This window comes from Petaurus breviceps, unplaced genomic scaffold, assembly GCF_028583685.1.
Source record: "Petaurus breviceps papuanus isolate PSGF00001 unplaced genomic scaffold, PetGlider_PUasm1.0 86408, whole genome shotgun sequence".
Taxonomy (NCBI): domain Eukaryota; kingdom Metazoa; phylum Chordata; class Mammalia; order Diprotodontia; family Petauridae; genus Petaurus; species Petaurus breviceps.
In genome coordinates this window covers 1-26,861 of record NW_027186762.1, presented here as the reverse complement: position 1 = coordinate 26,861, position 26,861 = coordinate 1, and the positions used below count along the sequence as shown (strand labels likewise).

At 37.1% G+C, this 26,861-nt stretch overlaps 1 protein-coding gene across 1 annotated transcript; it reads left to right on the top strand.

The window, feature by feature from the left end:
- Window positions 1-10,181: 10,181 nt before the first annotated feature.
- LOC138176331 (pro-interleukin-16-like) lies at window positions 10,182-19,716 on the top strand. The gene is made up of 3 exons (XM_069107145.1): window positions 10,182-10,284; window positions 13,057-13,194; window positions 16,569-19,716. The coding sequence occupies exons 1-3, from the start codon at window positions 10,248-10,250 to the stop codon at window positions 16,661-16,663; spliced, it is 270 nt and encodes an 89-aa protein (XP_068963246.1). The 5' UTR covers window positions 10,182-10,247; the 3' UTR covers window positions 16,664-19,716.
- Window positions 19,717-26,861: the final 7,145 nt, after the last annotated feature.

Genomic DNA, 26,861 nt, shown 5'->3' with positions numbered 1-26,861 from the left:
TAATGACCACAAAATGAGATAAAACCTCCAAATAAATGCCTAGAAATACTGAAAATCAAAAGAGATTAAAAAAGGTGAAAGTCAAAAAAAAATTGAACTGAGAAGTAAAACTGAGAACCATTTCGTAAATCAATAAAATAGATGAGACATTAGTTAATTTCACTAAAAAAGTAAAGAAGAGAACCAAATTGTTCTATCAGAAAGGAAAACTGTGAACTCACCATCAATGAAGAAGAAATGAAATAAATTATTAGGGGCTATTTCACCCAACTATATATGCCAATAAAAATGACAATCTAAATGAAATAGATAAATATTTATAAAAATATAAACTGCCCAAATTAGGAAAACAGGAAACAGAATAATTATGAAACCCTTTCTTAGAAAAAGAAATTGAATAAAGCACAAATGAGTCCCAAAAGGAGGGGAAAAAATCCCAAGACCAGATGGATTTAAAAGCACATTCTATCAAACATTTAAAGGACAATTGATATTATAACACATAAACTTTTTTTTTAAAGTAAAGAAATTGTTGTATCACATTACTTCTATGACACAAATACTGTCTTAATATCAAAACCAGAGAGAATAAAAACAGGGAAAGAAAACTATGGAACAATTCCCCTAATGACTATTGATGCAAAATTTTTAGATGAAATGCAAGCAAGGAGTAGTATACTACGATGATCAATACCCTATTGCCAGGCTGAATTGATAACAGGAATGCAGAGCTGGTTCAATTTTAGAAAAACCATAAGTATAACTGAAAATATTAACATGAAAAACAACCAAAGGTATATAATCGTTTCAATAGATGCAGAAAAAGCTTTTGGCAAAGTATAACACTCATTCCAGTTTTTAAAAAAACAGAAGAAGAAGAAGAAGAAGAAGAAGAAGAAGAAGAAGAAGAAGAAGAAGAAGAAGAAGAAGAAGAAGAAGAAGGAGGAGGAGGAGGAGGAGGAGGAGGAGGAGGAGGAGGAGGAGGAGGAGAAGGAGAAGGAGAAGAAGAAAGAAATTTTCTTGAAATGTTAAATAGTATCAATGTAAAACTAGGAGCCAGCATTCTCTACAATGGGAACAAGGTAAAAGCCTTTCCTATAAAAAGAAGAGTGAAGCAAGGAGGTCTATTACCACCATTACTGTTCAATATTATACTAGAAATGTTAGCTATAGCAATGACAAGAAAAAAGAAATTAAAGGAATAAACACAGGTAAAGGGAAATGAAACAGATGATACAACGGTTTACTTGGACAACCCTAGAGAGTCAACTAAAAAACAGAAAAAATTAATAACTTTAACAAAGTTGCAGGATAGAAAATATATCCATGCAAAGCATTCTCATGTCAGTATATTACCATCAAAATCTCTCAGGAAGAAATAGAGAAATTCTATGTAAAATAACTACATTGCATATAAAATACTTGACCCTACCTGCCAGGACATACACAAGAACTATATGAACAATTAGAAAACACTTTACACAATTAAATGCTGATCTGAATGACTGGAGGAATATTCATTGCTCATGTATAGGCTGAGCCAATATAATAAAAATGACAATACTACTTTAATTAAAATGGACTTATTTGGTGCCCTACCAATAAAAGTACTACTTTACAGGGTTAGAAAAAATAATAGCAAGATTTGTCTGGAAGAACAAAGAATATCAAGGGAAATAATGGGGGGAAATGGAAAGAACTGGAGCCTAGCAATACTTAATTTCAAACTACACTGAAGCTGAAATTCTCAAAACAAACTGGATAAGAAATAGAGTTTTGTTCAGTGAAATAGATAAATACACAACATACAAAAACAAATGAACACAGTAACCTCATATTTGATAAACCCAAAGATCCTAGTTAATGGAAGAAGAATTCACTAACTGACAAAAACTATTGGGAAAACTGTAAAAGAGTTTGCAGAAACTTGGTACACAACAGCATCTCGTATTATATACAAAGATAAACTCCAAACAGGTAGATGATTTACACAAAATGTGACATCATGAGCATATTAAATAAGCATAGAAGAAATTACCCGTTAGATCTATGGAAAGAGGAGGAGTTCATGGCCAAATAAGTATTGACAAGTTCACAGAAAGTAAAAGGGACATTTCTGATTACATTAAATGAGAAAAACAAAAAAGTGTGTGTGTGTGTGTGTGTGTGTGTGTGTGTGTGTGTGTGTGGAGGAGCGGGGCGGGGGGGGGGGCAAACTTTGCTGTAAGTTTCCCTGATAAAGGTCTTATTTCTTATTTTTAACTCAAATTTCTAAAAATAACAATCATTCCTCGTTTGATAAATGGTCAAAGCATATGAACAGACAATTTTCAGAGCAAGATATACAAGCTATCAATAGCCATATGAAAAAATTCTCTAAATCAGTAATTGGAGAAAAGCAAATTAAAACAAACCTGACATTACACCATATATCCATCAGAATGGCTAAGTTGACAACAAATGGAAAAAAATTTCTGGAGGGGTTGTGGGAAAATAGGTAATTTAACACACTGTTGATGAAGTTGTGGCCTGGTCCAACTATTCTGGAAAGCAATTTAGAACTATGACCAAAAAGCTATTAAGCTTAACTACCCCTGGATACTTCTACTGGGTCTATACTTCAAAGTGATTGAACAAAGAAGAGAACAACCCATATGTTGAAAAATATTTAGAGCAGGGTGTTGTTTTTTTTTGGTAGTAGCAATAAACTGGAAACAGAGATGATAATCATCGTTTGTGAAATGACTGAACAAGTTATGGTATAGAAATCATGAAGGGCATGGTTTCAAAAAAACGTGGGAATGCTTATAGGAACTAATACAAAATAAAGTGAGCAAAACTAGGAGAGCAATTTATATGACAACAATATTGTAAACTCAATCCACTCTGAAACATTTAGGAACTCTGATCAACACAATGATTAACCACAGTTCCAAAGGACTCATGATGAAACATGGTATCTCCAGAGAGAGAAGTGATGGACTCAGAGTAGAGCTCAACATGTATTTTCTTTTCTTTCTTTTTTGGACGTGGCTGTTGTGATATTTTGTTTTGCATCTCTGTGGGTGTGGGGAGAGGCAGAAAGGATGAGAGAATTTGGAATTGAAAGTTAAATTTAATTTTGAAAAAAGAAATTAGCTGAGCTGGTCCTGGGACAACAGAAATACTGTGTCCTGCAGCCCATCCTTGGACCCTTTCCAGCTTGGTAGCACAGGTCAGGGCTTGGGCATTTGAGCCTCAGTTACTTTACCTACAGAGTTATTATGAGGTTCAGATGAAATTCTGTAAAGTGCTTTGGAAACTGTAACGTTAGTGTCTCAGCTTTTCTTAGTCTTAGTAATTATACTGACCAAATAATACATTTGATGGGGGTTGAAAGAGAGTAAAAGTGACAAGCTCTGATATAGACAAAATTTCTGTAGCATATTCACTGATTGTGAACCATGTTTTTGGCCTCCCAGAAGAGCCCTAGCCCTGCAAAAAGAAGTATATTTTTTTCCAGAAATAGCCAAATATTTGAAGTCCTTTTGCCCATCTCTGCTGCCGTGCCAAAGGTAGAGGCTGGGGTAGTAAGAGAAAGGTTATTTGTGACAGTAATATTTTCTCCCCAAAAAGAACATAAGTGAAAAATAAGACTCCTATTAAGTTTTATTACCTTGGAAGTATTGGAATTAGAATTGCATGCTTACAGACCCTCTGTTTCTCTAGGATAGAACTAATACTGTAGGTTATTGAAAGATAAGTGGATTAAGCCACAGTCTCTGTGGAAACCTCATTTCTAATGAGATGGTCTTGGTATATTAGATTTGACAGCTCCTGGCACAATGTTAGGTTGTAGGTTAGCCACCGGCATGATTGGAGATGGCTGTTTGGCTTCTGAGGACCAGCAGGAAGTCTAGTTAACATCCTTCCACTGCTGTGAGATTCTCATGTTTTGAGTGTTAAACCTGAATGGCACTAGGCTCTGAGCAGTAGTTCACGGCTTGTTCTTAGTACCCATGGAATTTTCAAGATACATGTGTTCCAACAGTATGGTAAAGTATGACATACCATATAACCATTGATTCCACGGAATTTCATTTTATCTGTCCCTGCCTCTTTTTCCCCAGATCAACAGAGCATGGGAACCTTTAAAAAAAAATATGATTAACTAATTCATCAGCCAACTCTATTTTGGCACCTTTCTAAAAGTGAATAAATAAGGAAGGCATGAAGAAAATTAGGGGCTTAAAAGGAAGATTCTCAAATAAACAATTCCAGGCCTCAGTTTTCCCTTCTGCAAAGTGGCAATGTTAATGACATATCTATCTTCTTCAGAGGATCAACTGAGATAGGATATGAAAGTGCTTTTAAACTGCCAACAACTAGACAAATATAAGCTTTAAGGTTTACAAAGTGCTTTACACACACACACACACACACACACACACACACACACACACAAACACATGCACATACCTCTTGCAAAACCACTAAATTAAGTAGTATCCAATTACACAGCCAATGCTCAAACTGAGATCTATATAACTATTATAAAACTCATAGCAGAAGAAGGTTGTTGACTTCTGACTCCAAGTCCAAGAGCTCTTTCTGAAATTCTGGGTCAGTGGGAGTGTGAGAAGCCCATGAAAAGCCCACAGAATGACTTATTGACCTAATTTTATTTTGTCTTGTTATAAGGGGTAAAAAAACATAATGTTTATTTCTCTTTCATTAGAATAAAGAAGATATTTTCTTTGTGGTCTTGAATAAAGGAAGTGGCTCAGGTCTGGGATTCAGCATGGCAGGTGGAGTAGATCTGGAGCAGAAATCAATTACTGTAAGTAATGGCCCCAGATTTCCCCCAAGAAAACTGCCTGCCAGTCATCTAAAATTTGGATCAATTGCTCACTTCTCAGGCCTCATTTCATGTCAATGGTCCTGGGGCTATTCTAAGACAAGGCACTGTAGCAGCAAGCAACCCAGCGTCCCCAGGGTTTGCTGCCAACACAGGTTCTTAGATCTGCTTTGTTAAAGGAAAGCAACTCAAAATTGGTTAACAAGCTTACTTTAATCAGTCAAACATGTATCGTTTACCTCGTTCAGGGGATAAAGGTCAGCACCCCGAACTTCAGAGTATACAGACAAAATTATCAAGACAGAAACAGATCAAGTAGACAGATTTCCAAACTGTCCAACCATTACATCCATACCAAATCAACATCTGGGTTTTTCAAAGTCGGGGGCTCTCAACAATGGCTTCCCAGAGTTTCATCTGATCAAATCACAGAACACTTCTCAAAGTGAGCCCCAAAACAAAGCTACACATCAGGGCTTATATAGCCTTCTCCTGGCTCAGAGAATGTAACAACCTTTTGGACCCATGGCCAATCAAAAAGTATCTACTGAAAAACAAGCCTCCTACCCCAGGCTCCAGGTGCACTTTGGCCTAGGGGCAGCGAAGATCTTAAAAATTTACATTCCCATTACAGGCACACCTATCACAAACCTAACCTTATAAGGTCATGCCTTAGCTCTCAGCTGCCAGTGTCTCTCTTTCACCCTTGAAAGAGTCATGACATATTTTTAAATGCTATCAGCTTTTCTGTGCAAACCCTTTGATCCAGCAACACCACTACTAGGTCTGTCTCCCAAAGAGATCAAAGAAAAAAGTAAAGGATCCATATGAGCAAAAATATTTATAGCAGTTGTCTTTGTAGTGGCAAAGAACTGGAAATGAGGGGATGCCCATTAATTAGGGAATGGCTGAAAAAGTTGTAGCATATGATTGTGATGGATTACAGTTGTGCTATAAGACATGGTAAAGAGCGATGGTTGGGGCGTCCAGGTAGCACACTGAGTAAGAGCACCAGCCCCAGAGTCAGGATGACCTGGGATTGAAGCCGGGCTCAGATACTTAGCACCAAACCCAGAAATAACTGGCCATTTAACCTTAAGCAAGTTACTTAACCCCAATTGCTTTAAAAACAAAAAGAGTGATGGTTTCAGAAAATCATGTGAAGACCTACATGAACCAATGCAAAGTGAAGTGAGTACAGGAGATCATTGTATACAATAACCACAATAATGTAATGATGATCAACTGTGAAAGACTTAGTTACTCTGATCAAGACAATGATCTAAGACAATTCCAAAGATCACATGATGAGAAAACCTGTCCACCTCCAGAGAGAAAACTGATGGAACTCTTCAGTGCAAATTGAAACAGTTTTCTCAGTTTCTTTTTTTTTCTTGCCTTTTTTGGTGATATGGCTACTTGATATCGTATTGTTTGCCTTCTTGGTGGGGAAGAGAAGGAGAGAATTTGGAACTCAAAAAAAAATTTTAAATAATATGGTTTTTAAAAACTATACTGGTTTTTGCCAGCAGCTTATAAAATGAGAAATTGTAGTCTGCACTATTTAGTAGACAAGTGATACTCTTTTTATTGATGAACAAACTTTAAGGGCCTAAGAGGTAGCAGACACTGTGCAAGGAGCCAACGCTAGAAATCATGAAACAATCCGTACTTGTAATGAGCTTGCATGCTGGCTTAGTGAGACAATGGCACTTACAAGTATATGCAGGATAAATATGAAAAGAGCAAGCACAAATATCAATTCCAAGAAGGTAAATTCAAGGTAGTTTTGGGAGTAAGGGAGGATACTAGTATTTGAAAGGATCAGGAAAAGCTTAATGCAAAAAGATATGTCCAAGCTGCATCTTAAAGAAAGAAAGGGATTCTGGGAGGTAGAAGTGAGGAGAAAGTGTATTCAGGGGGACCACCAGGGAAATGTACAGAGATGGGAAATGGAATGAGAGGAACAAAGAGGCACTAGAGTGTGCTAGGAGTAGAGAAAAGGAATTAAATACAAGAGATGCTTTAGAAATGAAAAAAAAATGAAATTGGCAACTGATTGGATATGTGACTGAATAGACTGAGGACCAAAAAGAGAATAACATCAAGATTCTGAGCCTAGAAGAATAGTGGGGCCTTCAACGGAAAGGGGCAATTTAGGAGAATTTGAGATGTCTCTGGGACATCCAGTTTGAGGTAGTCAATAGGCAATTACTGATGAAAGACTGAAGTATGGGGAGAAAATAGAACTGAGTGTGTAGATCTGAGAAGCATCAACATTAAGATGATAAGTAAACTCATGGCAAGTGATAAGATCGGAGTCAGGAGAGAAAAGAGAGAATAAGAGGCCTAAGAAAGAGCCCTAAGAACATGAACTATTGGGGGACATGATCTGGATTATAAACCAGCAAAGAAGACTGAGGAGAGGTCAGCGAGGCAAGAGGATAACCTGAAGAGAAGTGTCACAAAAAACCCAAAGAGGAAAGAGTATTGAAGAAGGGATGGTGGTCCAAAGTACGAAGGGAGCAGATAGGTCAAGAAAGATGAAGACTAGAAACATTTTTTAAAAACATTAGATTTGACAATTAAGGGGCCATTGGTCAGCTTGAAGAGAGATGATTCTGTCATGTGATGAAGCCAGAACCAGACTTCAAAGGGTTGATGAGATAGTGATAGGAGAAAAATGGAAACAACAAGTATAGAGAGATTTTTCTAGGACTTTGGCTGAGAAAGGGAGGAGAGATATAGGACTATAACTTAAGGGAATGATAGAGTCTAGTGAAGGATTGAGTTTCTTTACTGTTTTAAGGTTGTTTTAAGGTTGGGGGAGACTTGGCACTGTTTGAAGGCACTGAGGAAGGAGCCAGGAGATGATTGAAGAAGCAATGTGTTTGAGAAAACAGGAGGGAATGGGATTAGGAAAGAAAGAGGCCTGTATATGTGTGTCTGTGTGTCTGTCTGTGAGCCTGTCTGTGTGTCTGTGTCTGGGTGTGTTAGAGTGGAGGCAGAGTAACTTGGTCAAATTTTGAGATGAAGAGAAGGGGAGAAGAAACTCATTTGGATAACAGTTTAAGAAAACACTTATATTAATGTACTCTTAATTAATTGAAAATTTAATTATTAGCTTAATACTTGGTCTCAGTAGGTATCAATGGAGTTGCCCATATTGTTTGCAGAGCTCCTTATAATACTTTAGTCATCAGTTCCCCCTGCCCTGGAAACTGGATCTAATGATTGCTGTCACTTCCCCTTGCTGGGTCAATGAGTTTTCATTTTGCACTTTTGAGACCATTTTTTTGTTTACATAGAAAAGCCTTGAAGGAACTTTCTTCATCTTTTTTTAGACTATCTGTTCGCTTTTAGAGAAGTGGGAGAGAAACACCATGAATGGAAAGAGAAGAAAAAGCTTAACTTTTCTTTTCTCTGGGGCTCTGTAATGTAGCATGAAAAAACACTGCTATAAGACTTGCCATCTGTATGTCTTTGAGCAAGTCACTTCTCTTCTCAGGCCTCAGTTCCTCCTGGATAAAATTAAGGAATTGGATTCAGTTGGCTCCAAGGTCCTTTCTGGCTTTAAATCTGTGATCCTATGATTTAGAGTATGGGAGGTGTGAATTCAAATCCTGCTGTTGCCACTTCATCATTCTGTTTCAAAGTATAAGCAAGTCACCTTACCTCTCTTGAGTTTTAGACTGCAAAATAAGAATAATAATCCTTGAAGTACCTCCTCTGAAGGCTTGTCATAAGGATCAGACGAGATAATGTATATAATGGCCTTTGTAAACTAAAAAGCATTATATAATAATGATGATGATGATGATGATGATTATATAATTATATAATAATGATATTATATAATTATATAATAATAACTATATTATTATATAAACAATAATTTATACAATAATATAAAAATAATGATTATATAATTATATAATAATGATGATGATGATGATGATGACAATAGCATTTATATAAAAATTTAGATTGTCTCATTTCAACCTCATAACAAACCTGGAAAGTAGGTGCTATTATTATCCCCATTTTGCAGATGAGGAAACTGAGGAAAACAGAGGTTAAATGATTTGCCCAGGATCCTACATGTAGTTCAGTATCTGAGGCTTAATTTGAAGGTCAAGTCTTCCTAAATCTGGAGGCAGGGATCTATCTACCTAGCTGCTTATGAACTATTATTGATTCATATTAGTAAAATTGACCAAAGGCATAGCTACTTAGAACAGCCAAAAGATTAATGTGAATTTGGTCCCAGGTTTTTTACTGACATGTAGATTCTGGGGTAGGATAATGAGGTACATTCTAAATAGAATTATTGGCTTACTTTATTTTGGTGAAGCAACCCAAACTTCTTGCCAAAAAAAAGTAATGACTTTTTAAGAATGATTTAGAAGGCCTTTGAGATCATTAGGGGGAAATGTGGTGTATATGTTATAGTGATCAAGATTAATTAGTTCTGTCCCTATAATCGAGCCATAGTTACTAAATGAATACTATGTTCCAGGCCTTCAACTGGGCACTGGGGATATAAAGTAAAAAATGAAATTGTCTCTGTCCTCAAGGAGCTTACTTACATTTTATCAGTGGAAACAATATGTACCTATATAAGTATAAACAAAGTCAAAACAAGATATTTGGGGGTGAGGCACTAGCAGCATAACAAAGGTCTTTCCCCACTTACTTATTTTCAGTTTTTGACATTCATTTCTTTTCTTTTTAAGCAATTGGGGTTAAGTAACTTGCTCAAGGTTACAAGGCTAGTTATTTCTGGGTGTGGTGATAAGTATCTGAACCCGGATTCGATCCCAGGTCATCCCGACTCTGGGGCCGGTGCTCTTACTCACTGTGCTACCTGGCTGCCCCTTGACATTCATTTCTACCAGAATTTGAGTTACAAATTTTTCTCCCTGTCTTTCCCCTACTGAACCCTTCCCCCAATATGTTCTCTCTTTTATCCTCCCCCATCTTCTACCTAACTTTCTGATAGGGCAAGATGGATTTCTATACCCCAAGCACATATATTTCTTATGAGCCTGCTAAGTATATGATTCAGAAAATGTAGTCTTTGATTATTTAAAATTAACGTCAAGTTACTATATTGACTATCTTAAAACTATGTAAACTGGTTTGCTTTCACTTTCCTTTACCTTCATTTATACAGGTTCACAGAGTATTTTCTCAGGGAGTTGCTGCTCAGGAAGGGAGCATTCACCAAGGAGATTTCCTTTTATCAATTAATGGCACCTCACTGGCTGGGTCCATTCATGGAGATGTTTTGAATGCCCTCCACCAAGCAAAGATGCACAAAAATACCATTATTGTCATCAAGAAAGTAAAAGACAAGAAGAGGGGCTGTGCTAGAAAAGAAGCCACTCCTGCAAGTAGGAAGGTGACTATGTCCAAAAAGGATGACATCCTGGAGCTTGGAACAGGTGAGATATATCAGGCTTTAGAATCAGAGGGATTTGGGAAACTGGGAAATGGGGGCCACAGGAACCACAAGCTAAAGCACAAGCTTCATGGTCAGAAGACTTGACCAAGGGATGATTTTTTCTGGGTTTGTGTGTGTGTGTGTTCCTTGAAAACCAATGTTATAACTAGAAATGATTTTCAATGCTCCAGAGATTAAAATGATTCTTTAAGCTTATTTATCTGTTTAGAAACAGGTGCTTTTATTTTTCATATCTTTCCAAAATCCTAACTACAGCACAGTGACAAATTTGATTCAGGATGCTGAAATGTAAAGGACCCTTACATCACTTTTATTCCTTCAACAGATAGAATAACTGAATTTAGCACCAAGTTAAGGAGTGAGAAACCTGTGGGAAACCTTAGACTAAGTAGGTCAGAGGTGGTAACCTGTGGCAGGTTCCCTGACTCCTGAGCTAGTTAGTCTGAGCAATTAGTTAAAATAGGAATCTAAGAAAATGCATTCTTCCCACCATCATAAGCCTCAAGCCGCACACTAGGTGAGCTCCTCCTTACCTCCCCCTATCCTTTTTCTTCTTATCGGTGGCATCCCCAGAAACAAATACCCTCAGGTCCCCATCCAGTGGAGGTCTCTGTCTATCCTCAGGTGTCTATACCTCAAGATATCACATCTCCCTCAATCAAATGACAGGGATAGGGATATAACTGGACGTGTGATATTGATATAAGGAACTCCCAGGCAAGGAAGCTCCCAACAATGCATGTCTTTACCTTCTCCATAACTTATGTTTGTATAAAATCTTAAAGAGTTATTCTTCTTAAAGTTACTTAGTACACTGCCATTCACCGAATTCAACTTAAGAAGCTGATTTGAAGGTGCCTATCCTGCAGCTTGAGCCCCACTCCCTTTATGGTACTTGTCCCCTGCACCAGAATCACTAAGGATCTTATGTAAACCCAGGAAGAGACTCAGGAAACCTTTGGGGAAACAAAGGAGGAATTCTGGTTCTTGGAGGCTTAGAGGAAATGTTATGTTTTGATTTTCTCCTTTCTGTCCACTGCTATTTCAGAAAACAAAAGAGAAGGGAGCAGAATGGGGGGGGGAAACATTTTAGTTCAAAAGCATCCAAATGGAGAGTTGTTAATGCAGGAAAAGAAAAAGTGATTTTGGAGTCATAGGTCCCCGGTTGGAATACCTTCTCTGCAACTTACTGCCTTTGTGACCCTGGACAAATCATTTTCCTTTTGGGAGCCTGTTACTTTTTCTGTATGCTCTCTCCTAACTATAAATCTAAGATCCTAAAACCTTTTGACCTCAGCCTGAATGCCACCAATGTGATGACAAATTCGCTCATCTTTTTTTAATGCAGTGCACACCTTCAACTGCCAGATTTTCCAGTTTGTAACTCAAATAAGGTCTTTAAGATTCTCACCTTAAGAGTTCTATAAAAGGGCTTAGTATTGAGGGCAAAAAGTATACAGGCAAGACTCCACAGGATTAAGAAAACTGCTAACTTCTTCACTCTGCACATCTTAAATTTGGCCTTGGGGTTTGGGAAATGATGGTCTTAGCCTCTTGAAGACATGAGAAAGGACATTTAAGCTGCCATGGGTTCTCTTGTCATGCCTTTACCTACCTGTTTTGAAATGAACAAATTCAACAGATCTAGAGAAACAGGTCAGATTCCCAACCTATACCTTCCTAGACTTTCCTTGCAACACTTTTTATTTAGACAGGCGTATGTTCCCTTGTGATCCCACTCAGGGACCATTCTGAAATTCTATTCTGACCTCTCCTCTCACCTCCCTGGAACTCATGTTTTTTTCATCCATAAAATGGGTATGATAATAGGGACAAGGAAAGGAACTGTTGTTTTTAATGGCATCTGGAACCCCAGAGGAATCCTACCTCCTTACCTATAAAAATCTGTATCTGCTCTGCAACAAAGAGGCTTAGAGAATTGCCTAGAGCTCTGAGGAATTAAATAATGTGCCCAGAGTCACATAACAAACAGGTGTCAGAGTCTCCCTGACTGTGAGCCCAGCTCTCTAGTCACTAGACCTCGATGTCTCCATGGGAATAATACTGGATCTCTGTCTATAATCGTATGACCTGCAGGCTTAACTGAGATAGGGTGTGTAAAGTGTTTTTTACAGACTTTAGGGCACTGATCAAGTATCAATGGTTATGACTACTGTTAGCCAATAATCATAAATATTACTACTACTACTGCTACTACTACTACTAAAATCATTTATATGCAAAGTGCTTTTATCTCATTTGATCTTCACAACAACCCAGGGAGATGGGTGCTATTATGCTATTATGACATGTTTTACAGATGAGGAAACTGGGGTTCTGAGAGGGGTAGGGACTTCTCCAGAGTCACAACGAGCTAGCAAGTGTCTAAGAGAGGATTGAAACCTAGACCTTCTTGACTACAACTCCAGCATTCTATTCACCCCCGCTTTGCTCCTGCTGCTCTTGGGAAATTTGCCTAAGAAGTGTGGCATCATAGTAGCATTCATTCCCAGATAGCTTTGTGTGGAGATTACCAAATCCTACTGTTCCTTCTCTCTAAAAATACTCTTAGAAACTACCAGACAATAGTGAGGTGCTATCTTTTCTGGTCAGAGGTAATGCTAGGGACCCCAGAGATTAATAGGAATACTTAACTGTATAGGATAGTTCTTGTTTCTGGCATCTCGGCATGGCTATGAGAAGAATGACCGTGCACGGCACTCTAATATCATATTTCTGGCTTTTCCTGCAGCAGACAGACCTACAGATCTCAATGATGTAATGTCTGTTGAATTACTGAAGACCTCTGCTGCATTAGGCTTCAGTCTTGATGGAGGAAAAGCTTCTGTGGCTGGAGATCGACCCTTGTTATTCAAAAGAATCTTTAAAGGTACTTTACCTGGGAAACCCATCAAATTTTCTTGATGTGCAATTTGGTTTCTTCATGGAAAGCTCTAAAAATTTCCACATCAACTGGGAAGAACTCTGGCATTTTCTGCTGCACGTAAAATATCTTAATCACAAGACTCATCACTGTGAAAAATACTATGTTCTTTAGGAGTCCCTGAAGTTGAATTCTAAGTGGATACTGAATGTTCCTTAGCTTTATTTCAACTCAAGTTAGAAATGCTAGACTGAGAAAAGGGAAGGTGCTTTTTAAAGGAGCCTAACTTTCAGTTCTAGCCTTAGAATGTACAAAATGTCTATGGTACTCTCGAAGAGCACTGCTGGATATTGGCAAAGTTTCATATTAGCTTCCTGAAGGAGCCTTTTATATCCAGATGCCATAGAGTGCAAAAACCATTCAGGAAGGTCTCAGTTCAAATCCAAACTTAGTCATACTAGTTGGGTGAAGCTAAAGAAGTCACTTATCCTATGCCTTAGCTTCCTCATCCATCAAAATAATAGCATCAACTTCCCACAGTCACTGGGGGATAAAAACCTTAAATATTTGAAAACCAAACGCTAGTTATTAGTATTATTACATTAATATTACAAGATCATAAACCAACTGGAAATTGGGGTCCCTATGAGAATTATGCTAACTCTAGTAACTGAAGAAATAACTAATTCACCAGATGTGAATTTTCCAATCCTGTCCCCAACATTTAGCACATCTGTGAACATGTCCATATCTCTTAATGTCAATGAACTTCAGGTTTCTCCCCTGTAAAATTATTATAGTGATATCTGGAGCAATTAACTATCATGGTTGTAGGGGCGGCCAGGTGGCTCAGTGAGTAAGGGCACTGGCCCCAGTGTCGGAATGACCTGGGAATCAAATCTGGGATCAAATCCGGGCTCTGACACTTAGCACCACACCCAGAAATAACTGGCCATGTAACCTTGAGCAAGTTACTTAACCCCGATTGCTTTAAAAAAAAAAAAAACTATCATGGTTGTGATGAGGATTTACATACAATGTTCTGCAAACCTTGAAGTATATATGAACTTCCACTAACTCCTCTTTTAAATTACCACCTAATCACAGGCCCCAAAACTTATTCTTCTCAGTTCTTTCAGTCAATGACCCCCTAATATTAGTTTCATGTTATTTACAAAGTGCTTTTAGACATATAATCACACACAACATATAATCACACACAAGGACAAATATTGTTATTGCCTTTTAGCAGATGGAAAAACTGAGGTGCAAAGCAGTGACACAGCTAGCCCAAGATCTAAGACCAAACTACAGATTTTCTAACTCCTTGTTCAAGTGTTTCTTGAATATACATTATTTATATAAATTCACAGACACACACACATGCACAAACACACACCATAGCACTTTTTCTGGTAGCAGAAAACTGGAAACAAAGTAGAAACCCATTGACTGAGGAACAGCTAAACAAAATGTGGTATTAAAGATAAAATGTAATTATTACTGTGTTGTAAGAAATGATGAACATATTGAATACAAAGAAGCATGGAAAGACAAGTATGAATTGATGCAATGTGAAGTAAGCAGGACCAGGAAAACAGAATACATAATGACTACAACAATATAAAAAAAAAGAATCACCAAATAATGTTACAAAACTATAAAAAAAAAGGTTAGTTCCAGAGACAATATCTACCCTTACTCCTATACTGAGATGGGCATTCCCAAGGAATAAAACAGTACATATATTGTTAGATTTCTTCTCAGTTTATTGATCAATTTTCCTGATCTTTTCTTTTTCCTTTTTTTATTATTTTGAAAATTATTTGATAAAAGACAAAACTCTCTGGGAGTGGGTAGGAGAAGAATAGAGGAGGGAAATTTAGGCAATATAAAAACAAAACATCAATAAAGTTTATTTCAAATTTAAACAAAATTTATTTAAATAAATGAAATTTATTTTAGGATGAAATATAATGATCATAAACAATTATTGTATGTAATATGTTCTGCATAATACAAAATTTATAAAAATAAATTGAAATCTGTTTAAAATTTATTTTTAAAAAAACATACCATTCTTTAAAAAATTATTGATATATTCTATCAACTTTATCTCCCCTACCTCAGTGAGCCATCCCTTATAAGAACGATTAAAAAGAAAAAGTGAAAGAAATAGCAGTCCAATAAAACCACTTGACACTTTGGCCAAGTGTGATGATATGTGCAATATTCCATACCCATTGATCCCCATCTCTATTCATAGAGAAGGGAGGGAAATAATCCAAAAGTTTCTACTGTGCCTCCTGAAAATTAGATTACTTAGTTTTGAATGAAAGTACCATGCTTAGTACTAAATAAAATTCACTAATAATAGCAAGCATTTATGTAGTGTTTTAAGATTTGCAAAGCACATGATGAATATCACTTTTGAGCCTTGCAACAATTCACACAACTTATTAGAGTCTGAGATTGGATTTGAACTCAGGCCTTCCTGACTCCAGGTCCAGTGTTCTAACCACTATGTCACTTAGGTGCCTCTTGGATCTTTTAGCTACAAGTAGGCTGGCTTGGGTCTTTGGATCTGCCTTCCTTAGAAGGACATCAATAGAGTTCAGTCAGTGGACTGGTACATAGTCTTCCCCCATGAAATATGAATTCAACTGATCACATAAAGTAGCTCCCTTAGACTTCATATACTTTTTAGTTTTCTGTGTTTGAGAAAACAATTTTTGGCCTCAAGAATTAAATCCCTGCCCTTAACATCAATGAAATGCCCTTAGGATTTTTTTATTAAAAGTTCTACTTCTATCACAGAGATTTTCAGTCTTATAAGTTGACTCTGAATATTTTTTCTCCTTCAGATCAGGATATATTTCTTATCATCTCACCTATATTTTTTGATGCTCAAACGTCAGTTACAATTCCAGTTTACGGTCACATTTCAGAAATTTAGTATGCAATTCTTCAAATTATTTTCTATTGACCATTGTGGTTTCTGGAGAAAACCTATAAACCTCTGAGATTTCCTACTCCTGTCAGGCCTCATTTTCCTATGAATAGGGCTTGTACATCCAGAATGTATTTCTTTGTACTTTGTGGCAGTTAACTGCTTTAAGAAAGGGCATTTTCTGGTCTTTTTGCTTGTTTTGGTTTCTTAATGAACACTGAGTAAAACCAGATTTTCTCTTATTCAGGTTAAGTCTGAACTCATTTTCATTTGTACTCAAGTTCATAAATTTGATATTGGGGCACTCAGGAATAAGGCAGAAATATATCTCCCAGGGCTAGCTACACAGCTTCCAAAGTCACTGAGGGACATCTGCTTTCTAATTCTTCAGTCTCCTTACTCTGCACTCACTGTTTGTTCCTACTCACAGGTGGTGCTGCAGAACAAGCCGGGACAATTGAAGCTGGAGATGAAATTCTTGCCATTACTGGAAAATCACTGACAGTCAGGGCTTATGCATTATAACGCCTGGAACATTATTAAGTCTGGCCCAGAGGGGCCTGTCCAGTTATTATATATATATATATATATATATATATAATTTATATTTATATTATATTTATTCTATTCTATTTATATATATATATATATATATATAATTATTAGGAAGCACAGAACAGCAGTATAAAGCACACGGTGGCTTGTTGCATTAGCCACAAAGGATTCTCTCCAATTCCCCTTTCTCCTTCATTTTGCATTAAAGTGACTTGTGACCATAGAGTGGAATCTTTAAGCAGCCAAAAGTCACATTGCCGTGAACCAGCAAAGCTTGCATAGATGGTCCATTGAGAAGAGTGCTGTAGGACCTTGTTACAATTTGCAAGGATATAAAACCCTAACACTCTGGGATATTGAGAGGCAATGAAATTGAACGTTGGTACCCTATCACATGAAGCATTCTTGGCTGAGAATAATCATTTTCAGTTGTGTTGTTGTCCTTGGACTGGAAACAGAGTTTTCCGGTTTAGGGATAGCAAAACTTGTTGCCTGTACTGACAAGATTTTAGACTGTGTCCATTATCATTTAGTAATTTTCTGTCACCTTGAATAGAATACACTAGTCTCCAATTCTGACAGAGCAAAAGAAGGAACTTAAACACATCTTTAGAGTTAAAATGAAAAGCACAACAGTGTATCATTTTGTGGATAAGTTAGCAGGATGCTTTGGGAACATGGAAAGCTGCCATATTTGTAAATATTACCTCAAGAAAAAGTTTAAAAATGGTGACCTAACCATGTAGTTGACCTCAGGAATTGTCTAAAACTGAAAAAAAAAAAAAAGAGGAAGTTGCTCAATGAGCCAGTGTTATGTTAACATACGTGTCCTCCCTGGAGGGCTGAGGTCAGTGAAATGACAGTCCTTTCTGAAAAAATGGTATTTCCCAGCACAGCTGTTAAAATTACACATTCTGTTAATCTCACTCTTACAAATGAATATCAGCTCAAAAATCAACATATGGATTGGATATGAGCTGTTTGGTCATTAAAATAAACAACTAGCAGGAAATGTCACTGTCAATTTTAGGTCTTTTTAAAAATTGGTTTTAATTTTTAATAGTAAAATATATCTTACTGTATACAGATTTATCCAGAATTGGAGTCCACTGGGCACTTTAAATTATTTTAAAGTAAAGAAAAAGAAAAAATTATTTTAAGAATTTTTTTTTCATTTTGGTGTTGTAGGAAATTAGTATTTCAAAGTACCAGATCCTTTCTCACACTGTAGACAGCATTCTTGTTGCCCTTTGTATCATAGTAGTTTTTCAAATATCTGTCATTTTTGCCAAAGGTTCAGTTCCTGCTGAACTCTGTTGTGACCCTACTGGTGCTTTGGAAGTCCCCTCCTTGCGGTTCATCCTCTTAAATATGAGACAGTCAAAAGGAAATCCTTGCTCTTTCTATGTGCCCATTTCTTCCATCAAAATTGGTTGGGGAAGGTATTTATTTATCTTTTTTTTTTTGGCACAAGAACCCTTTCTTGATAACTTTGAAATCCTTATCTTCTTCTTTATCTTTGAAATATTTATATGCTTCCAACTGCCAAGTATTAAGGAGTTATGAGTCTCAGAAAAGACCCTTTCCCCTTTGACCATCACCACCACCACTACCAAAAAAAATCGTTCCTATTTCAAGTTTTCAAAACCCTCTGCCCATCTCATTCAAAGATCACAACAGGAGGTAAGGGGATAATGAAAATAAATATAATGAAAAAATACAGACAGTGCCAATCATTCTTTGCAGATAAAGAGCTAACCACCATGTGGTTAAAGTAGAAATAAATGTGGTGGATGCATATTTGCTGGGAGGCTGATGTTCTCAGATAAAACAGGGTCAATGACTGAATTTAATGAATCCCACTGCTTATTGACTAACGTGAATGCTTAAGTCTGTGGACTTAGAGAAAGGAATTTAGAAACCCTTATATTCCAAAGAACCATGTTGAGTCTCCCATCTACAAGGTTGATATTGCTGATTTTCTGGGAATTTTCCAGGCATTTTTGAACATGTATGTTCAAGTTTAAGAGTATAAGTAATAAGTAAACATAAGAATAAACATTTTTTAAAAAGTAAACATAAGAATAAAAATAAGAAATAAGTAAACAACAACTTCTTGTTTCATCTTGTACTCATTGGCTAAATGCAGAGACGGCTTTGCAAACTTGAAATGTGAGCTATTTTTAAAAAAAATTTTTTTTTGAAGTGGTGGTGGTGGTGGTGGTGGTGAAGTCTTCCACAGTGATGAATGAAGAGATTTGGGCTTACATAGCAGCTTGGAATTATAAAATTGGGCACATGGTCTTTTCTGAGGCTCTCAACTCCTTACACTTTGGAGGTAGAAGAAAAAAGTTTGTTTACTAGGTAGATTTCTGTCCTTTGAAAGCCTAGGGATTGACTTTAGCATGGCGCTGGAAAGAGCCCCTGGCTTAGCTTTCTCTTGGGCTTTGATGGAAAGATATGACTGTTTTGGACTTGGCAATAGAAAGACAACTCTTTGTCTTATGTACTCATGTCATGTATTTCAGGTAAGCTCTCTAGGTCCTACCCTTCTTTAAATGAACACTAACGATGTTGTCCCACTAAAACTATCAGTTTTTATTTGTGTTTTACCACAAGTTGGTCATTCATAGGGAGCCTATAGCAGATAATATGTGTTAGGGCATGTAAAATGTGACAGTAAAAATATTTTACAAAGTACTGAAGTAGAAGTGGATAGGTAGGTGCAAATGGAACCCAATCTATTTCAATTTTATGTGTCTGACAAAATGTATACCGTACCTGTAGTATGATGTTGTACATTTATACTTTATATAAAAATGCCTTGTATATTATATTATTAAAATGTGAGTGCAATGATAGTAAATGGACGGTACATTTTTTCTTTAAAGACTTGCTTTTTCTCTAGGTTTTGTAAGTCTGCATCTCTGTAAACATGGGTTTTTAAGGTAATTTTCAAAAAATAAACACTCTACCTAGACTTGTTTCTTTCAGCAGTTTCTGTGTCAAATAGAAGCATCCTCTTTCTAGAAAAGTCAACAAGTATTGATTAAGGACAAACATCTTGCATAGTGTTTCAAAAATTATTACTAACATCAATACATCATGTGTTATAAACACTATTTGATCAACAATCAAGACAAACCTGGAGCCAATTTTCAACTAAAATCCCAATTTATTTTCAAATATTTTTTATCTTAAAACTGATAGGGAGAATTTAAGAAAAACTGAGACTAAGTTTAATATTCATTGCTCATATTGACTAATATTAGAAATTACAATATGACACACATATAAAATTTCACACAACTCTATGAGGAAAGAACAAACATAATGTTCTTCCCTTTTTGCAGAGGGGGAAACTGAGCCTCAAAGCAGCAGAAGTGCTTTGTCTAAGCTCACAACAACAAAATCTAACCAATTCATAAATGATTCATTTGCTAGATCTCATTCTGAATCCTTGTGATATGTTAGGTGGCGGGCTAATCTTCCTAAACATTCTCCCCTATTCCTCATTGACTAATTTGGTATTGCAGATTCCATGATCGTTAACATATTCTGTGCCATCTTGAAGGCTTTTCTGCCATTAAGAGTCCCTTATAAAGATATCAAGAAGGAATAACTATCCTAATCAAGTATTCTCTTTTCTGGGCTGATGTGATGACTGAGAACAAGGAAATGGACAAAAGATAGGGAAAAGAGGGACCTGAATATGGACATGTGAAACCTTTCCACTTTCAGTCCATTACTCTCCCACTATCCCTCAATTCCCTTTCCTTTTTTCCAAGCCTATATAATCCTCTCTATCCTTATTTCCATTATCAACTGCCAGGAAATTAAACTTATTTTGTTACTCTACCATTTGGTTCAAGTTCTTCCTGTCGTCAACATTATCCCCATTTTATCCTCATTGGGGGCTTAAATACTTATGTGATAGCCCCTTCAATAATTTTATCATACAATTCTTTAGCGTCCTCAACTCTGAGTATTTCCTTTTCCACACTAGTCTGGCCACACACTCACACTGCCACATCCTAGACTTTACCAGCTTTCAATCTCAATCATCTCTTAAGGTGCAAACCTGTGAAATGTCACTCCCCCAGATATTGCTATTCTCCCCTCTTTTCTCTCACATCAAATCTACTCTTTGACCTATCCCTGACCTCCTAATCCATCCCTTCTAGGTTTCATCTGCTTCCACACCAAGGTCTGTCTTAGTGGTTTGCCACTTTCTTGTTTCACTCACCATTCCCATAATATCCCTTTATTACATGACTTTCTTTTATCCCCAACTAATAAATTTCCACCCTTGGACAACTTCTTTTTGTTTTTTTTAGCAAGTGGGGTTAAGTAACTTGCTCAAGGTTACAGGGCCAGTTATTTCTGGGTGTGGTGCTAAGTATCTGAGGCCGGATTCGATCCCCAGGTCATCCCGACACTGGGGCCGGTGCTCTTACTCACTGAGCCACCTGGCCACCCCTGCTTTTCCCCCTTCTTTTTTCATTTTTTCAACAGATGACTTTCAGGACAGGAGAGGGAAAGGTGCATATATGGAAAAGAATAATTTAAAAACAAGGAATCAATAAAAAAAAATATCTTAAAATGTCTTAAAATGCTCATTCTTTCTTCTGACTTAAATGTCTAAAGTCCCATGATTCATCCAGTCCCTTACGTTTATAGTATTGGGGGTTACTGCTGACTTCTCTCCCCCTCACCCTTTACTTCTCATTAGTTAGTAAGTGCTGTTGATTCCCTCTCTATAGTATCTCAAGCTTCTTCTCTCCTCTATTCTCACTGGCTAGCACAAACACCCCTCTGCTACATCCCTGCAGAAATGCAATAATCCCCCTAAAGATATCACTGCTTTTGATTTCTCCTCTTTCCCATGAGTCTTTCATGAGAAAATAACCTTTCTTATCTGGAAAGCCAACTCCTCACTCAGAAGCCCTCAGTGGCCCCCGATTTCCTTCTGAGTAAAGGCAAGACCCAGCGATTAAACTTCTCCACAAGATGGCATTAAGCAATTTTCCAATCCATACACACTTCCTCCTACAAGACCTATGTGCCTGCAGCCAATTTATTCTATTCCTTGGAATCAGTCAGGCATATCTTTTCTTTCTCCTCTCCATTCTGAGGTTGTTCAGAACCTGCAATCCATTCCTTCATTGACTGTTACCCTCTGATACAATAAGTAAAACCCAACTCCCACCTGTTCCAGGAAGCCTTCTCTATGTTCTTTCCATCATACCATGTGGAAAAAATATGGTTGGGGGAGAGATCTTGGGGATTAATTTGTGATGCTGTGAAATAGGCCTTGGTCCTCTTTGCCTCACAGTTTGCTTTTTTTTTTTATTTAGGCAAAGGAGGTTAATTTGGAGGTTCTGACTATGTGAGTTCCAAAAAAGTTCCAAAAAGTCAGGAACAAACCTCTAGGAGTTCTATTTTGGTGTCCCAGTTGCCCAGCTTCCAAGAGTACAGGGGCCCAAGAGCTGGTGTTCATGTATAATTTTGCAGAAATGATGCTCCAGGAAGTAAATAGTAACTTTCAGAACTTTAGCCTAGCTGTACCTGAGACAAAGATTCATCTCAAAGAGATACTGAAGATGATGCAGATATAAACTTTTTTTAAATTAAATTTTATTTATTTCTATTTTTGGAGGGGGAAAGGCAATTGGGGTTAAGTGACTTGCCCAAGGTCACACAGCTAGTAAGTGTTAAGTGTCTGAGGCCAGATTTGAACTCAGGTCCTCCTGACTCTAGGGCTGTTGCTGTATTCACTGCACCACCTAAATGCCCCCTAGATATAAACTTTTTGAAGCCAATGCAATGTAAAAACTGTGATAAATCTGAACTCTCTGTGTGAGTTAGGAGAGACTATTCCCCTGAAGTTTTAGAGAGAATTGTTTCCATTTTTCATATAAACATGTATATGTGTGTATGCATGTAAGTATAAATATATATGTTACACACATATGAAGTAAATATCCCTTTATAAAAGCTAATTGAAGTGGCTAAATGGAACTGGAGGTTAGTTACTGGAACCTAAGGAGCGGCAAAGAGAGGAACATAACTAATCAGGGTCAAACACAGCATTAAAGGAAAGACCCTAACCCTTCAGGTACCTCTAGAACAGGGCTTCTTCAACTTTTTCCACTCAAGATCATTTTTTGCCCAAGAAATTTTTATGTAACCCCGGGTATGAAGGTATATAAAACATATAAAGATATATAAAAATCAAACCTTTACTGACAATAAATCATAAAGAAAATTATTTTAAAACAATTTTTGGTATATGTATCATTTTGCCACTTATTAAAGACAAAAGCAAATTTGCGGGCTGAGATGGATATGCTCCTTTATTTTTACATTAAGAATTAAATCTTGATGGAATATTTGATACTGCAGGATATAGAGCATCTTTAATGTTTCTCAAAGTTGATATTTTGATTTTATTGCTGTCAGTGCTGAGGACAATGCTTTGCATAAAATATGTAGTACAAAATGTCAGAAGTATGTTTAGGGCAATTTCAGAAATTTTTGGAAATTCGGTCCAAATCCCAAGCCAAAATTCATTTAACAATTTTTTAGGAAATTCAAGTTTTAAACCTGTGTCACCAAAACTCAGCATTCTTCTTGAACTTTTAATGGCAGGTCACATGTTTTTCTTACTTCAATTGAGTATGGTTTATGAACCCAACTTCATTTTTTGAATCAAAATTTGAAGAGAAGTATTTGTGAAACTGTATCATCAGGTACTTCATATAACTCTTAAAATTAAATCTTTAGGAAGGTTATTTTCAATTATAAAATCATTTGTAGCTGTAAATATTGCTAAAGGACCATTTTACATTCTATTCTTCCATATGCTAACTTTTTCAGTAAAACTTTTAATTTTATCTTTTACCATAAATATGTTGAAATTTTGCCTTGAAGCAACATGTTTAAATCATTGAATTTTTCATTTTTTAAAAAATTTGCCTGAAAAGGTTTCTCTTGACTCTTGTGTTTGTATTGTTGGGCATAAAAGGAGCCAGACAGAAGATCCCCAAGATTAAAATTGGAAGTGGATTTTCGAGGGACTGCCAGGGTCACATACCCAAATCAGACAGTAAATCGGCATGAACAATATGCCGGTTTTTAAAGAGATTACACTAGTCAGGTTACATAAGCTGAAACTACAATCGGTGATTGGTCAGTGTATATTTGAATTTTCCAGAGCTTTTCCTAGGCTGAGGTAGAGGGAATCCAGAATGGGGGGAGATGGGGTGGGGTTGGGGGGCAGGGAAGAATGGAGCAGGGATTTTATCCTAGTCTGAAACCCCCACCCAGATCAATTAGGAGAGGGAAGAGTAAAAGTTATGCTCAAATGCCTGCTTACAGATCAATGGAAGGGAAGGTGTAATGTAATGCCAAGCAAAGGCAACTTCCCAAGGTTCAAAATACCAGCATAGGTGCTCTCCATTTTATTGAGTGAAAAATTAAGAACAGAGGGAATCAAAATATGACATCATTCAAAATACAGCATTTACTAAGTGTGATTCAATAATCTCCAAGTACTATCTGATTTAATCAAGTACTACCCCACCACTGGACATTACATTCATTTAATCAATTACAAAGTCCCTCTTTTAAATACTACTCCACCCCTAGGCTGTACCTTCATTTAGTCCATCACAAAGCCCCTCTTCTCAAATGGAGATTAGTTTCCAATTGTAAGTAAAGTACATTCATTTGTTCAATCACAGAGCACAAAAAGGTCAAAAGGTCCCCACCCCTGGATCACAATTGAATCTACCCCAGAGTTACAACAAGTTTAAGCACATCACTTAATACCCAAATGGAGGTCTTTTCTTCATCTTGACATGAGGCAAGTTCTTAGCAATCTTTGTTCCTGGGGAGACAAAGCTTAGCAAGGCCACAAGATACATTGCCAGTCTCTTCATTAATTCATTCTCTGTCTGCAGAACAGTCCTAGGACCCCTGAAAACATTAGCAAAACCCTCTTCCAGGATTTCTGTAAACATACAACAAGAGAATCCTTCTTCAGGGCTTCTGAACCAACAGCAAGGGGTTCCAACGCTTCTGCAACAACAGCACCATCCGTCGCCAGTGGACAGTATTCACTCTCTGTCTGCAGAACAGTCTCAGTAGCTCTGAACCAACAGCAAGGTTCCCAAACTTCTGCAACAACAGGACTGTCCTTCACCAGTGGACAGATCTGGCAAAACAACATCAAAACAGACAGACAAAGTACCACCATAACAGCCATGTCTCCTCAGTCCTTGGCAGCTCTGGGTGGCAGCTCTCAAAGTCCTGGGCAATTCAAAGTGGCCCTCAGCAATCCTCTCAGTCTCTCTCTGCCTCCACAATGCTGCTTCCAAAAAATTCTTCTGCCTCTCTCTTGTGTCTCTCCAAATTTACATCACCAGCTCCTCCCAGTCCAGCCCTCTCTTTTCACATCAACAAATCCATCCCACAAATGGTATTAACAACCTCTAGGTTTTAACACCAAAAACCAAGCCAATACAGAGGGATTTTTAAATTCCATTTCTATTACAGAAGGGAGGAGTAAAAGTTATGCTAAAATTCCTGCTTACAGATCAATGGAAGGGAAGGGAAGGTGGAGATGTTGCTTACACATCAATTAAGGGAAGGGAAGGTGGGGTTGTACTCTCCATTCCCTACTCTTTTTTTGTAGGTATGTCAAAACTTTTACATGACTGGGACCACATCATCTAGGATATCCAATACCATTCCTAAAGGATGGTAGCAGGGGTCCCTGACAATTAGCAATTTAACAGTTAATAGGGACTTCCTATAATCAAGGCCATAGTCTCAAGGAAGGGGAGGAGACCACATTTTTCCATTGGTCCTCTAGTTGAATTTCTCCAGGAAAGAAGCTGTCCCAATAGAGGTCAGGTCCAGATTCTTGGGAAAGCTGTCTGCATGTGATGTCGTCTTTTTCAGATTCCAAGGCTCAGGGGATGATCCTTATATGACTAGAGTTCAAATGTACAATACAAGAGCTCCCAGAAACATGACTTTACATATAAAGGTCCAGTTTTTAGCCATGCAAGACTAGGTTCAAACAAATAGTTCCGTTTTCTTAGCCACACATGGCTAGGCTCAGTTAATACGATGAGGTTTTTCTCACAACTTTACAAAATGACATAATTACATTAAGTCAGGTACATGTCACCAAGATAACCAAGAAAACTTACATACAAACTATACAAGAATCATAATGAACATACAATTCCTTGTATCCCAGTGTCCTATTTCATTTAAGCAACACTTTTAAATCCCAGATGCCTCATGTAGTTACAGAATCTAAAAAGTTTTGCTTCTCCAGTTCAGATCTAGAGATGACCAGATAATTTTGACTTAATATAAATTAGTACAATGACTTAAGATTAGTGCCATAGTTTGAAACTACAGAGAATTTTCAATTTTTTTATTCTTTGCTATTTCTACCTTTCCTCAATCCTGTACCTGGTATAGGAGTCCTGTAAAATACAAAAAACCTTTTTAAAAATTGATTTCATCTGTCCTTTGTAAAATTATCAGACAGATGCATTAACAAATTAACATTAGCTTCACCCTTACTACTATCTTATACAATCCTTGTGTTAAAATCCATTTTTAAAACCAATTTTATGCATCTGTATTTAATCCTAGTTTTCATCTGGCCTGATCCTGTTGCTCTCCTCAAACTTCACTATCCTGGTCAATCAGGCATCTATTTCATTACTTTTTGCCTTATTACTAATCATCTGCTTCTTTGAGGGATGTTATCTCTATATTTATTCATTTATTTGGCCCTGAATATTACTTCTCAGTGAATTTGCTATAGAATAAGAAAGGGACAAAGTTATAAACCTTGCCAGAAGGAAAACTTCCTTAGCCTTGTTTGATTCCAGGCATGAGTCATCTCCACTAGTCATTCAGGTAGTCACCAGATGCTGAAAGCAAGGCTTAGGCATAAATAGGTGGGAGGTTTCCTTTTTCAGAAAGAAAAGGCACAATTGGGAAAGTCAGAGAGATCCCACCTGGGCAGTGTCCGAGGTTGTCCCCAAACTTTTCCAAGCACAGACATCCACTTTGAACAGTTCATAGCCTGCAGCCTCTGCCATCCCATTTATGATGGCTTTTATGATGACTCCTGTAA

What these genes read in the sequence shown, in the direction of transcription:
- LOC138176331 (XM_069107145.1), top strand. Translation starts at nt 10,248, where the DNA reads ATGTCCAAAAAGGATGACATCCTGGAGCTTGGAACAG. An exon ending in CATCCTGGAGCTTGGAACAG is followed by an intron (nt 10,285 to 13,056) that starts GTGAGATATATC and finishes CTTTTCCTGCAG; the next exon opens with CAGACAGACCTACAGATCTC. An exon ending in ATTCAAAAGAATCTTTAAAG is followed by an intron (nt 13,195 to 16,568) that starts GTACTTTACCTG and finishes TCCTACTCACAG; the next exon opens with GTGGTGCTGCAGAACAAGCC.